Here is a 14,158-nt window from a genome sequence, read left to right as displayed (position 1 = left end):
GATTCAAAGAGCTTTTGACAAATTCACGGAAGAAGAATCCATCATGGGCTATTGAAGACAAAATTCCCCCATAAAACTTCCTGCTGAGAACATCTTTAAGCCACAAGCCACTGCACACTGGCAGATATCTGAGGGACTTATCACTATATATTTACCCTGTTCTTACAGCAGATGTCTAGGAAAGAGTATAAATCATTGTAGGAGATAAGATACACTAGGCTATGCATCCCTTAGCTTTGATCCAACACACAGCCCTTCTCACAGCTGGCTCCTCTTCTGTCCCTCCCAGACAAGGTCTCCACCTATTATTTCTATACACTCCACATGTAATGACTCAACATTCTGCACGAGAAGTGAACCAAACGTGCTACATTCAAAGTATGCTAGTATTCCAACTATCCACCTATATACTGTGAAGATAGCCTAGATTTATTCTCGTGAGGAGTGGGCTTTTTGCATGTAAATTACTTGATTTACAAAAAGTGTTCAAAGGAAGAAGGTCTTTGTGGGAGGGGGGAAAAAACATCCTAGAATGGAATAGATAAATTTGCCAGATCAAGGCAGATTTACCAAGATTCAAAGGGCTGCTTTCAGTAGACACAATTTCCCCTCTGCTGCACCTTCTGCAAAAGGGATGGTATTTCCCCAGGGTAGCATTTTATGAAGTCGTGACCTTAATTTGAGGTTTAAAGCCTCTTGTACAAAATACATCCACACAGTTCCCTAAAAAAGAAAGGTGAGACATGGCCAGAGAAGTAATACAAGTTTAGCAAGTATACATATGTGCAAAATATTTTGTATATTATATATGTTTCCATTTAACTAGCTCCTCTGTAGGTTTTCTATCATTAGCAAAAATGATGTCCCTATTTTTAAAGCTGGAATAAGTTTTTAGGGAAGTGGGTGAGAGTACTCACCTGAATAGTAGTCCCTTGGCCTGGCAGGGTCAGTGAATGAAGAAAGGCCACCTAAATATAGGAATAATGCATGTACTATTAGAATAAAATAATCACATTTTCTTTCTTTATAAAATACAAAATCAAATTTAAAGTACTCTTTCTTTCAGAGTCTGTTTCATAAGATACAAATATGAAACAATGGGTACCTATGAATTTTTTTGGCATCAGTGAGAGAATATAGTATTGGTAAGCTTGTATGTTGTTCCAGATTTTATAGTAGTGTGCCATGTTTAAGCAACATACCCATGTAGCCTAGAAAAATGCAAACCAACCTAACAAACGTTCTCCAGAACGTATAATGAAAAATTTCTGCACTGAGATTGTACATTGGTAAAAATGGGTTAAAGCACAGAAAACCAAGGACTGGAATAACACTGCACTGTTTCTGCTCTGCTACACAGGAGAAAAAGACGACCTGTGTACTGGAACACTCCCTCCAGGTCTTTAGTCACACAGCAACCTTCACAGCAGCAGGATCTCCATAGCATGTTTCGCTAACAGTACCACGGCTTTTATCACAGAATCCCAGAATAATTCAGTTTGGAAGGGACCTCAGAAGGTCGCTAGCTCAACTCCCACTCAGAGCAGGGTTAGCTATGAGATCAGACCAGGTTACTCAGTCAGGACTTTATCTTGTCAAGTCTTGAAAACATCCAAGGATGGAGACTGCAGAACCTCCCTAGGCAGCGTGATCCGATGCTTGACTGTCCTAACAGTCATCAGATAGCCCCCCCCACGCCACAGAAACATGCAATATTGACATTTAACTAATGTGACACTTCATGTCTGTTCACTCCAGTGGGGTAGGAAATCGGATGCTTCGGTCACTATTTTTCCACTTAAAACTGCTAAACATATATGAATTACAGACTGTATCACCAAACTGCGATAAAACCTCCTGTGAAAAGCATACACATCTGAACAAATAATTTCCACTACACAAACACCAAATCCATGGTCAAATTGATGGCACAGTCATGAATAAAGCACTCAATATATTAAGTAATCAGACGTAAAAAAACAAATATTCTAACAACCAACCCCAGCACAGCTGTTGTGACAGGGCTTAGACTTCCAATTAAAACACTGAAATTTATGGGAGTGGTGATATAAAAGTTTGCAGGGCTGTATTTAAAACAATTGTTAGACTAAAGATGTCTAAAAATATAACCTTTTTTAAAAATATGTATTACTACAATATGAAAAGCTGTAGTAATACATTGTTGGAAAGCTTGAGAATTCTGGTAACAATTTCTCAAGCGTCCCACAACCTTTTTCAAACTGTAGGGACTTCCACTAGAATGGACGCAAGTAGTAGAAATCAACACGGAAACATACTGTGTTCTGGCATATTTTTATGGCTTCACCACACTTCATTTAAAGTGAAATTTTCATTTACATCTTATGTGAAACATTTTATTCTAAACTAACATTTGAAAAGAAGGGTAAAAGGTATTCCTCTAATTAAAAATATCTGAAAGACACAATTAGTGGTTCTTATCATCCATATTTAAGAAAAAAGAGTTGTTTTTTTCTTCTACGTTCACTTTAATAATCAGCAGATCTTCAATTGCCGAAAAACTTACTGGAATGGCCTGAATTTCTATATGCAAGACTTACTGAATTTTAAAAATAAAAGTGTCTCTTATGCAGATTTTACAAATTGAACAAAATTATATACCTGCACAGGCTTTCATGATCTTTTTCAGAGGTCCCATAGTGTACATCAATCCAACAAGAATCCCTGCCAGATGCCCAGCAAAAGAAGTCCTACAAAAAAGGAAAATCTGTGAGTGATGGAAAGGAAGACCTTTTTTGTAGGGATCCAGAAGAGGGAGTGCAGAATTTGTTGTAACTGAGGAAGTCCCTGAGTGAGACCAAGCACAGAGAAATTACTTGCCTGCAAGGACATAGTGCCAAGTTTTCTTTCTTCAGAGCTACCATAAAGTTGCTAGGTATATACAGTTACAGAAAAGTATCTAACAAATATCCCGAAGAAGCTGGAAACTAATTGGAGAGATAATTTTAAGTGCTTGTTTAAAGGACAGAATATCGTTTCCCTAAAAGTATTTAAAGTCAAGACTTACCGAGGTAGGAAACTAGTTTTAATCTATAAAAAAGTAAATCCACAGAATTATGCTGAAATGTCTAGGTAGGATCTACCAAAACCATTTAGTTTCAGGTGAAAGCATAAATAGAGTACTTTCTACTGCACTATCAATACAATCCTACAATTAGTCTGAGATAAGCATGAATGCAGATCTCTTGCAATCTTTGTAACACAGTACCTTAAAAATTAGAAGAACAATGAGTGAAATGCTGAGATCCAAATTCTTTTCTATACATACCAATGATTTCTTAAAAAAAGATCATTGTCCATTTGCATATAGAATGAAAAGGCTCTAGAGTCTTTTGAGAAATCATCAACATGGAAGCGTATGTTTACAGTAAATAAGGAGATTTGCTCCAAGTATTGCCATGACTGTGCAGTACTCTAAATTCATAAACCAATTTTCAGCATTCAAATTAAGAGTTAAACTCTCGTGTTTAATCAGGTCTAGACATTCATTAAGACTAAAGTCTTTTGAGTTTAACCAGGTTTCAACATTATTTGTAAATTGTTCACCTCTATTATGAAGTTAAAGACGCCAATACACTAAATGTTAAGATTTTCCAGTATATGCAATTATAAATAACTCAGTCCACTGGATTTATACTGGTTGTCCAAAGATTCAAGTAACATGAGCTTTTTTGCCTCTATAAAGCAGAAATGAAACTTCTGTTTAATGTAAAAATAGATTTAAACATTACGCTTTTTACATTCCCATCAGAAATCCAAGAGAGTTACACAGATATACACTCATGACAATACAACTTCCAGGCATCACTGGTAAAAATACACAAGAAAATGCATGTGTCACTAGAGGGAGATAAAGATCAAATCTAAATTCACTCTTTTGCCACCTACTTAACCACAAACGTGTGTTCTGTTACGTAGAGCTGCGGTTCTCTCCCGTCAGTAGCCAACAATTTTTTTTAAGAGTTACACATAAATGCTGATGTGGAAATTTATAGGTAAGAGGTAGTTAGCAAAATAAAGTATCTATAAGGAACTGACTTTCCAAACAGATTTTTCTGGAACAGATTTTCCAAATTTGTGAAAAATGCCTGACTTGGAAAATGTCTGTACACAGAAAACATTAAATACTTCAAGATGCCTTACTCTAGACATCACCAACATAAGATTGATTCACCTATATTCCTGGCAGTGTTTTAAACAAATTTTATGCTCATCTTGATTTATCTGAGCACAACACTGTTCCACAAAACCCAAAATCAAGGTCTTTGCTTGCAATACAGTGAAGCGGTATATTTACACAATATGAATAATCAAAAACCTTCAACTTTAAAGTGTTTAGGGGGATAATTTCCACTTCATGTCTATTGAACAGGCTAGTGTACTAGATGCCTAAACACTATTGACTGTTTAATTATAAATTATATTCAAGGAGTAGAAACTTACAATGAAAATGTTTAAACAGGGTTTTCTAAATGAAAAATAATATCAGATACACTGTCACACATATATACTATCACTGACATGCAGAAAATTAGTACATTTGATAAATCACATGAAATTTTCACCATATGCTGTCATAAAATTAATTTGAGTGTGATCAACAGTAGCACCATTACTAAGGAAAAGCAATTCTGTAGAGTACAAAAGGACAGCTTCCCTTACATTAACAAAACGCTTTATGTTACAGCCAGGTTAAGCAAACACCACTTCATTTTAGGACATGTTACACTGTAATTTACCTAAATGATAACTTAATACCTTTTTTTGCTAATGCTTGGTATCATTTGTAGTATAGAAAACATCTTTATAGATATTTTCCAAATGTAACAACTAAAACATACAGATAATACGCAATTTAAAAAAAAAAAGTTTTATTAAAAACTTCTAACTTTGTCAAAACAAATAAAAAAATATAACTATGCAGCAAAATTCTGAAGTAGGTAACTTGTGTCTTTTCCCAGCTGTTTTGAGGATGGGTAAGGTTCCAGAGGACTGTAAGGGTATTTCTATATTAAGCGGGGGGGGCAGGGAGAGAACTAGAGAAGGAGGAGGACTCTAGTCAGAAGGCTACAAACTAATCACTATCTTCTGTTCCCAGATAAAATTATTTGTTCAACAATTACTAGGACACGTAATTTGTGGATACAACCAAGGTAAGAACACCAGAAGCAGAAAACAGATTTGTCAAGAACAAATCATGTCAAATCAATCAAAATTCCTCCTTTGACAGGGCAACAAGCCTCATGGAAAGGGAGAATTAGCAGATGTCACACGCTGTAAGAATGCAGCACTGTCTCACAGCATTTGCCATAAAGAAGACTTAAAAACCTTAAACTCTAGAACTACAGTAAGCAGATCCCTAAGTGGTTGGTAAGCCTGACTTAATACTTCCCAGTGATTCACTATCAAACTTAGGATATGAATCAAGCGGATTTCTGCAAGAGTCTATTCCAAATATTATTTACAAATGACAGGCTAAGAGAAGCTGTAAGAGTCACTGGAGATGGCATTACAATTTAAAGGAACCTTGACAAAATTAAGTAGCTGTTTGGAAAAAATAGTGTGCAATTCAATAAAGACAAATACGGAGTTCTGAACGTACCACAGAAATCATCAACTATACAAACAGGATAGAAGTGACTGGCTAGTAGGAGAGCTTCAGGATAGAACCTGGGGCACACAGTGAATTATGCAGTAAAGCACGGATCAACATGTCACACCACTGTAGAAAAGACAAGTATTTCACTGGAAATATGTAAACAGGAGCACTATCTGGAAATAATATGAAGTAGCCTTCCACTCTACTCAGCAGTGGTCTCAGCTGGAGAACCGAGCCTACTTTTTGCATATGGCACAAAAAGAATCATAGAATCATTGAGGTTGGAAAAGACCTCTAAGATCATCGAGTCCAACCATCAACCCAACACCACCATGCCCACTAAACCATGTCCCTAAGCGCCTCATCTACTCGTCTTTAAAATACCTCCAGGGATGGGGACTCCACCACTTCCCTGGGCAGCCTGGTCCAATGTTTCACCACTCTTTCAGTAAAGAAATTTTTCCTTACATCCAATTTAAACCACCCCTGGCACAACTTGAGGCCATTTCCTCTGGTCCTATCGCTTGTTACTTGGGAAAAGAGACCGACCCCCACCTCGCTACAACCTCCTTTCAGGGGGTTGTAGAGAGCGATGAGGTCTCCCCTCAGCCTCCTTTTCTCCAGGCTAAACAGTCCCAGTTCCCTCAGCCGCTCCTCATCAGACTTGTTCTCCAGACCCTTCACCAGCCTCGTTGCCCTTCTCTGGACACGCTCCAGCACCTCGATGTCCTTCTTGTAGTGAGGGGCCAAAAGAAGAGCAACAAAAAAACAGAGAGCCCACAAAACAACTTCTGAGAAAAGACTGAAGGGATCACAATCACGTAAGTCTATTGAAGAATTCTCTCACAGATACAACAATCTTAAAACATGGAAAAGATTGTCACAAATAGGAATGAATACACTCGCCACATTCTCCATCCATAGGATAAGAAGTAACGGACATAAGTCACAGCAAGAGATTTAAAAACATTTAAGTAGCAGAACAGGCTGCCTGGAGAAACTGGGGTGTCTCTGTCTGGATGAGACAGAGGCCTCCCAGATCCTGCTGGGTCCAGGGCCCATTCTCTCCCATGTTTGCCTCTGCTTCGCAAGGGAAAATGAGAGGGCTACTAAGATCCTGCAAAAAGCAATCACAGTTTATTATAGTGATGATCTTTAAAAGTGCATTAGACTAAATATTGATAATATAAATTATATATACACACATATATATGGTTGTATATAAACATATACATGTTTGCCCTTCTGAAGTTATCACCCAGAGCATTTGTTCTGAGATCAGATTCACTCAGATCCTCTATAATCTTATTTTATAAAGAAGTAGACTGAAATTATTCAATTTAAGTAAATTACATAAAATAACTGTTTTACACATGCAATTAGTGTTCTTCCATCCACATGCCTTAGTCCAAAGTGGATACTCTTGTTTCCAATGAACTTAAATATATTTGAACAACTAATCCTGAATAATACTTCAGTGTCACTCTTCTTGACATTTTATTACATTTTACAGTGAATTTTAGTTTTAAGTAGATTGCCTTTTCTAAAAATTTGCATAATGGATTTCTTGCCTATGAGGCTGTCTGAGTTTTATCTGCAGAAATTGAAGTTAATGGCAAAACTACAACTGTTTTCACAAGGTGGGACTATATGCAAAATTTAGAACTAAATGCCATGGATTTTGGCTGAAAAGAAATTACTAAACAGCTTACAAAAAGCACAAAGTTGTCTGAAGAAGTCTTGTCCAAGCACATATTGCCCAGGCTCCTTTCACTTGTATTATAAATTCCACTTCTTTCTTGTCTAATCCAGAAACCTGAGGTTACTCCTATTTTCTGCTTTTTATATACAGTAAATAATCCTGGATATCATTAAAAACTCTTACAATATCACCGATAAAGCATTATCAGCAGATGCCAAAATAGGCTTTTTACACTATTCATAAAGTCTTGACTGGAATGTATGTTTTACTAGGTAAAAATTGCCTGTTATTTTTCAGTTAGACTAATGAAGAAACATTCTCCCAATTGCAACATGATAAACTACTGCCTTTTTTCCTGCTGGTTAATAAAGAAAAAATGACAGATAATTTTTTGTTCACAGTACAATTTTCAGTTTCTACAATACAAGCTGAACTTTGAATGGGAATAAAAACAGGGTCCTTGACTTTTTAAATTGCATGGTTTTTTTCACTAAATGTCAATGAGCTTTATCAATATTAACTAATGTTCTCCCTCGTACAAAGAAATTCAAACGATGTCTCATTTAACTTTTTGTTTGAAAATGTAGATATCCCTAGAGATCTTACTTATCTCAACCATTCACTTCATACTAATGATAATTATGCGGTATGTCCAAATACTGTTTCCTGAAGACATTTGCCATCAAGCTGACGTGCATGTTACTTCAGAAAAATCCTCTAAACAGAATTAATTACACATTTTCATTTGGCTGTTTAATTTCCATGAAAACTGGTATCACTAGAGGGAATACCATTTGGACTGCATTTGCTTTTCATGTAGGAGAGATTCTGGCCCAATATTTACAAGCCTCTCAGTATTAATTTTTACATTAATATTGTTCCAGTATCCTTACGATGAATTCTAATCAATTCCTCACTGTTGGTGAATTTATCTTGAATTGTTTCAATTCTGTGGTGTCAGTCACCTGACTCAACAAATGAAAACAGAGCAAGTCTACATCCGTCACAACTTCCATAACTCCTTCCTAACAGCAAACCCCAAAGTCTGGCAGGCATTATTATTTACGCATGCAATTCTACCACAAGACAAAGCCACTTCTTAGCAACAAAAGTATGTCTTCAGCTTAAGCCATTGCTGCAGTCTTTTGTGAAAAGATCTTATTTCCATGTATCTCCTATTCCAAGGCTAGGCTAGGAAGCATGTATTCACTGAACAAGCAAACAAAGGAATAATATCAAAGCGATATACTACAAGAATCTAGACCAACTTCATTTTTGAAAAACAATGAATTTTTTGAGACCATGGGAATCAAATCCATGTATTTATACATAGTTTATTTCCAAACTAACACAAGCACAGTCACCTGCACATGCCAGTTTAAACACTTTGCTAGAAAATTTAATCTTGCTTAGAAAGTAGGCCATGCAGTCAATTTACCAGTGCTAAACAACCCACCTGAATGCAAATTAAACGATTGCATACGTAAAAGTCAACTTCTTTTACACAGCCCTATACAGGAAAATGCCATTGCTTCTTTAAATGCGAATGGCAAACTTGTTAGCAATTTTGTAACACATTGGGAAAATAGCATAGAAAAGTAAAAGCTAAGTTTGACAAAAGAATGAAAGGCTATCAAATGGTTCTCATCATGTAATGCCATTCCTGTCAAACCTAGAGTTTTTTTGGTTGATCAGTTGTTCTTAGCCCTTTTGTTCCTGAGGGACAGTTCTCATCAATAAACAGCATAATAAACAGTTCAACAGTAAATCTGATTGATAACCAGTGATGACTCAGTGATATCCCTAAGCATTAAACAAGTGAGAAATTAAAAAAGCAGATTAAATAGGAAAATAGATACACACAAAAGGTCTCATAAGGTTAAGTTTATTAGAGCTATGCAAAATACTTGTATTCACACCAGACGCTGTACCAGGGTTGAGACTGAGAAGGGTACAAGGCAAAATAATCAAAATTTAAAACCGGATTTGTCAAAATAGGTTCTTGTATTTTCAAATATATATAAATTATTTTTTGTTGCTTTTGGTTTTTGTTTTTTATGAAGCTCAGTATTCCTATTATGTTTACCTGTTTTGATCATGATCTGCTTTGAGATTTTGGTTTCCTCTGGATCCTTGAATCCAGGTGAAAGGAAGCAACAACTAATTGTCATTGTTGATTCACTATACATTACAACTGTGTAACATTTTCAATTGTCAGCTATGAATGCTTATGACAATGATGTGCATCTCTATCGCCAAATGTTGCTGTGCTCTTGTTCTTGTGTGGGATAGTTCTCAGTTTGCGGTCTTCTCTTTTTTTAAGATTAAGAACTCTAATAAGCATCTTAAGTTGCCAAAAAAGAAAAAAGTCAACAGAACTGGCTCAGATCAACACTTATCAATATAGTTTATTTCAAAAAAGTTATGAAGAGAAACTTGGAAACAAGCTTAAGGCTGGAACTAATTTAGAAAATAGAAAAAACTCAAGTAAGAAGAATTATACACTTTATGGATTGCATCATCCACAGATCTGGAAAACTTTATCAGACAACTGGAAGTCAGTAACTACAAAACCTGTCAAAACAGACATCAAAAGGAGGCCTAGAGAAATGCCTAAGTCAGTTTTCAGAGATGCAGTGAGCTACAGAAATGTTAGACATCTCTGAGATTCTCTGAACTCCAGAATAGCAAGTCTCACTATTTCTGACAAACTGCCAAAAGAGCAATTCTGGACAGTCACAATATCAAACCTCAACATTTCTGAATGCTGAAAAAAATAACACCCTCTACTCTTCTCCATTCCTAGCTTTCCACTCTCCCATTATTTTCATCCTTTGTTACTCTTAACTTGCTGAAAAAGAAGTTTGAAAAAACCTGTAACGTCCAGCTTCCAACCTCAAAGTGTCATCTTTGTCAATCTGACAAATATTTGAGTTAGTTCAGAAACAACCTGAAAGATAAGCTTTTCGTTTAATAGTGAGTATAGGTAAAGCACCTCCATGCAAAAGGGATAGATGACTTAAGATACCACATGCACAATTCTGGAAGAGGCACAGAGGTTAAACAATAAGATAACTTTTCACATGCCTGTTCTTCCATCAAAGAAATAATCCCAATGATTGCTTTAAAAAGCTGACATCTCAATATCCTTACTTTACGGAAGGCAAAGAGTAGAAGAATATTACATGTTTTTTTAAAATTTCCCCATAACAGAAATATTAATGAGAAGGAAAAGAATTAACAGATGCCAGCAAAACCCTAAATCCTCTCCTAGCACACAAATCAAACTTCTCAATAGCCTCAATGTTACTGTTGAATCCCTCACTGGTTATGGATTCTCAGGTGATCCTGACACATCATTCCACTAAGGCAGGTCCAAATTTATTGCATGTCTTTCTGACTGGACAGAATTTTGGCCCAATTCCTGACCTCTTATCTATTCAAAACTAAATTATGCAACTTGATCTACAAAGGGACACCATTTAATCAGACGCTTCAAATATTACAACATGCCCTGAGCAAGCAGATGAGCAGGTAAGAGCAATGCTCTGAGAGCAACGATTGTTATGGTTCATTTCAAGGCAGTTGGCAGTTACTAATTAAACATGTTGTATTCTGGGACGTGAATTTCTGAAGATTACTACTTGTTTTCTATGGCCCCCATCACCATTTAAGTGCTGTGAAATTGTCCTAACTATCAAGATTGAACGTAACAATGCAGAGGTTCTTTAGACCAGGCAGCAATCTAAGCTTCCATAAAATTATGAAAAGGTTTTTGACATTATTTCTGGACCTTCTATACACTTTCTACCCCAAAGACATTTCTGCAGTAATGCAACTGAAAAACAACAGCACCCAACCACTAAACTCATGTTTTCCCTCTACCAGATACAGCATGATATGCTCATGGTTTTACTTCAGACATAATGTTCTTTCATTATTCTTCAATAATAAAATAAACAGTAGTATTAAACGTATCACCAAATAAAAACTATGTTCAGCTAAAACAACAGTTTATTTTTTTAGAAGAATGTTTTTAATGCACTGAAAACTTTGCTTTTATACTTGTAGTAATGCCATGCAAGTGACCTCTCAGCTCACACTTAAAATTGCATTTGGAACAGAGCACTCCATAGTTCTTCTGTCTTTTAACCTAGGATTCCTTGCTGCAGTCAATCAGGCAGTAAGTCATAAAGCAGTAAAACCAGTGTTTAACATAAGTAATATCTGAATTCTCATTCTGGTCTAGGAAATCTTCTATCTAGTATACCATAGCATCTGACGAGGAGTATGTCAGTATTGCTCCCCTCTTTTTTTTTTTTTTAATCTTTCTGAAAAGTGGGAAATTGTATATGAACTGTGACTTGGTAGTTTCTAAGTTTGGTGTCTGTACTTTGCATATATTCTCCAATATGATTGACAGTTATAAAATATTATACAAGAAAATTACTGATTTGCCACTAGAACTCCAGAAATCAACTGCTGAAGAAGAGAAAGGCACTATTCTCACAGAGGTAGGGGCAGATAAGCTGTGCTGGCAGAACTGAGCACACAGGAAAGTTGAGGGAGACGATCAGCAAGACTGCAGGACAGCGAAACTGCATAAAATTTGCGGAATACTGGATGATAGCTCTATCATAAATTACAGGAGTGGCTACAACAAATGGACAGAAGGGACTAGGACAGAAATAGCAAGCAAACAGCGGAATGCTGTTTTGCTAATGAAGCCCTTGGCCCTACAGTATATTAGTTTGGTTACTTTGCTGAAAACGCACATCCCTTTTCCTTGCCCATCAACTTTTGTTATCTTCTCTCAAATACTTAGTAATACCTTCTGGGCACAGGATTTCAGTTTTTTATTTTGAAATGTGCTCAAAATAGAGGGTGTTAAGGAAAAAAGCAGACTGTAGCCTCAACACTTAATTGTAGCCCCAACACTCCATTTGGATACCACATACTTCATAATACATTTCAAACTATTTCAGATAGCCCAGATCTCTTCTCCTAACTTTGAAATATTAAATGCACTTACCCTGGGGAGATTAAATGAATAGCCACCAGCTCCACCCAACAAGCATATTTACTGGGTATCCGCAATCCAAGGACACTGCTGACTCTTCCTGGATTGTAATGGTTGTTAAGAACCTTCAGAGCAAACAAGACTCCTGCAAACAAGAAGAAATCACATAGAGAGAAGTACTTGTGCCCAAATAATAGAGAAATGCAAACAACTTAACTACTGAAATTGAAGTACCATGCAGTTTCACAGCACCACGAAGCATACTGTTGCATGCCAGAACAACAGTTCTAAGCTGTTTTTTCAGTGATACTTTTCGGTGACTTAAAAAAAAAGGATAAAAAATTACATATTTGTATAACAGCCAATTCTAAGTTGCTTTTTAATATGTCTACTCAATGTAGCTATTCAGGTATTCAAAACAATACAAACATAATTTTAAAATGGGAGTTCTAGTTGAAATAATTGACAAAATTATTGAACTCAAAAAAATGTTCCTTAAGTTGAGAAAAGCCATTACTGAAAACAAGACAAACAGATGCATGTGAAGCTCAACAGTAGGCTCAAATTCTGAATTAATGGAAAATCACCTTACATATACTCCAGAATCATTTGTTTCTGAAAAAGAGTAGATAAATCACCTTTAATCACAATAAATAATCATTCAATTCTAATCGACTGCAACTGTTTTATCATGCAAGCAATAGCTGATATGACAGAATAAATTCACATAATTTATTGGAACTTCCAAAATGTTTTTCAAAAAGTTCCTCTCAAAAGAAAGCACACACAGTTGTTTGGGAAAAAAAAAAGTCTGAAAAAAATGGACAAGGAAAAGATTTGACATGGAAAAGATAGCAGAGTTGAACATCAATACAGATATACTAAATAAAAACATGAAAAAGGTTTCCCTCCCCTTCCAACGCCATAGAAAACAAGAGATAGCAAAATTCCTTAATCTATCTAGTGATGTAACTATTGTTATTCTAGGATCAAATATAAACAGGAATGTGTGTATACACATACACACATGCTCACACTATTTGCTGCTGATAAAACTCGACTTGTTCGGAAACTATAAATTTACTAAAGGCGAGAAATATTCAGTAGCAGCAGCATAGTTCAGGAGTCATCTCCATCCAATCCACCCTTGGCTTACGAGAACCCTGTCTCTACAGCTTCAATTTTTATTACTTTTTTTTTTTTTTCTCCAAAGGTTTAAGTGTCCATTGCAACTGCCTGACCTGGTGTATTGTCAGGTTCCACCCAGGGGGACAAGGGGCAGGCCTGTTTCATCCATTTAAAATAAAATAAATTAAAAAAAAAAAAATCCAGGCATCCTAAAACTCTTAAAACCTGGTACAGTGAATGGGTCACAAATATGCATACAGATTGGCTCTTAAAGAAAGAGTTACTATCAGGAAAATACTTGTATTTTCTTCAACAGCTGTTCCATATACATGCCACTTGCCCCAACTGAAAAGAAATTACCTATGCTGAAGGTCATGTTGAGAATGTTGAAGGTTTAGAAAGATCAACTATGGATACTAACTCTGTCAGAGCTACTTTAATCTGCTGCCCGAATAATGATCAAATGCACATGCACATAGGCTGCAGTCCCACATTTCCAAGCTTGGAATACTCAAAAGATTCTGCAGAGGGTAAGTCACATCAGAACAGGATGCAATACTCGATGCTAGATCTGAACTATCTATCTTTCAGAACATGTAAATTGAAATCCAATTAGGTAATCCCTAAATTGACAAAAAGCTTGATTTTTTGTCCTCTGCACAAATGGCTT

At 36.1% G+C, this 14,158-nt stretch overlaps 1 protein-coding gene across 2 annotated transcripts in view; it reads right to left on the bottom strand.

The window, feature by feature from the left end:
- RHBDD1 (rhomboid domain containing 1) overlaps positions 1-14,158 on the bottom strand; it is a 55,253-nt gene that overhangs the window by 29,645 nt on the left and 11,450 nt on the right. For both annotated transcript variants that reach the window (XM_076340902.1, XM_076340903.1), the window contains exons 3-5: positions 12,373-12,505; positions 2,641-2,729; positions 918-968 (exon numbers count right to left, since the gene is read on the bottom strand). In XM_076340902.1, the coding sequence (XP_076197017.1) occupies positions 918-968; positions 2,641-2,729; positions 12,373-12,505 (273 nt within the window). The remainder of the gene's footprint in view (positions 1-917; positions 969-2,640; positions 2,730-12,372; positions 12,506-14,158) is intronic.

The sequence above is a fragment of the Aptenodytes patagonicus genome, chromosome 6 (genome assembly GCF_965638725.1).
Source record: "Aptenodytes patagonicus chromosome 6, bAptPat1.pri.cur, whole genome shotgun sequence".
In the NCBI taxonomy this organism is placed as follows: Eukaryota; Metazoa; Chordata; class Aves; order Sphenisciformes; family Spheniscidae; genus Aptenodytes; species Aptenodytes patagonicus.
This window is presented reverse-complemented; position numbering and strand designations above follow the sequence as displayed.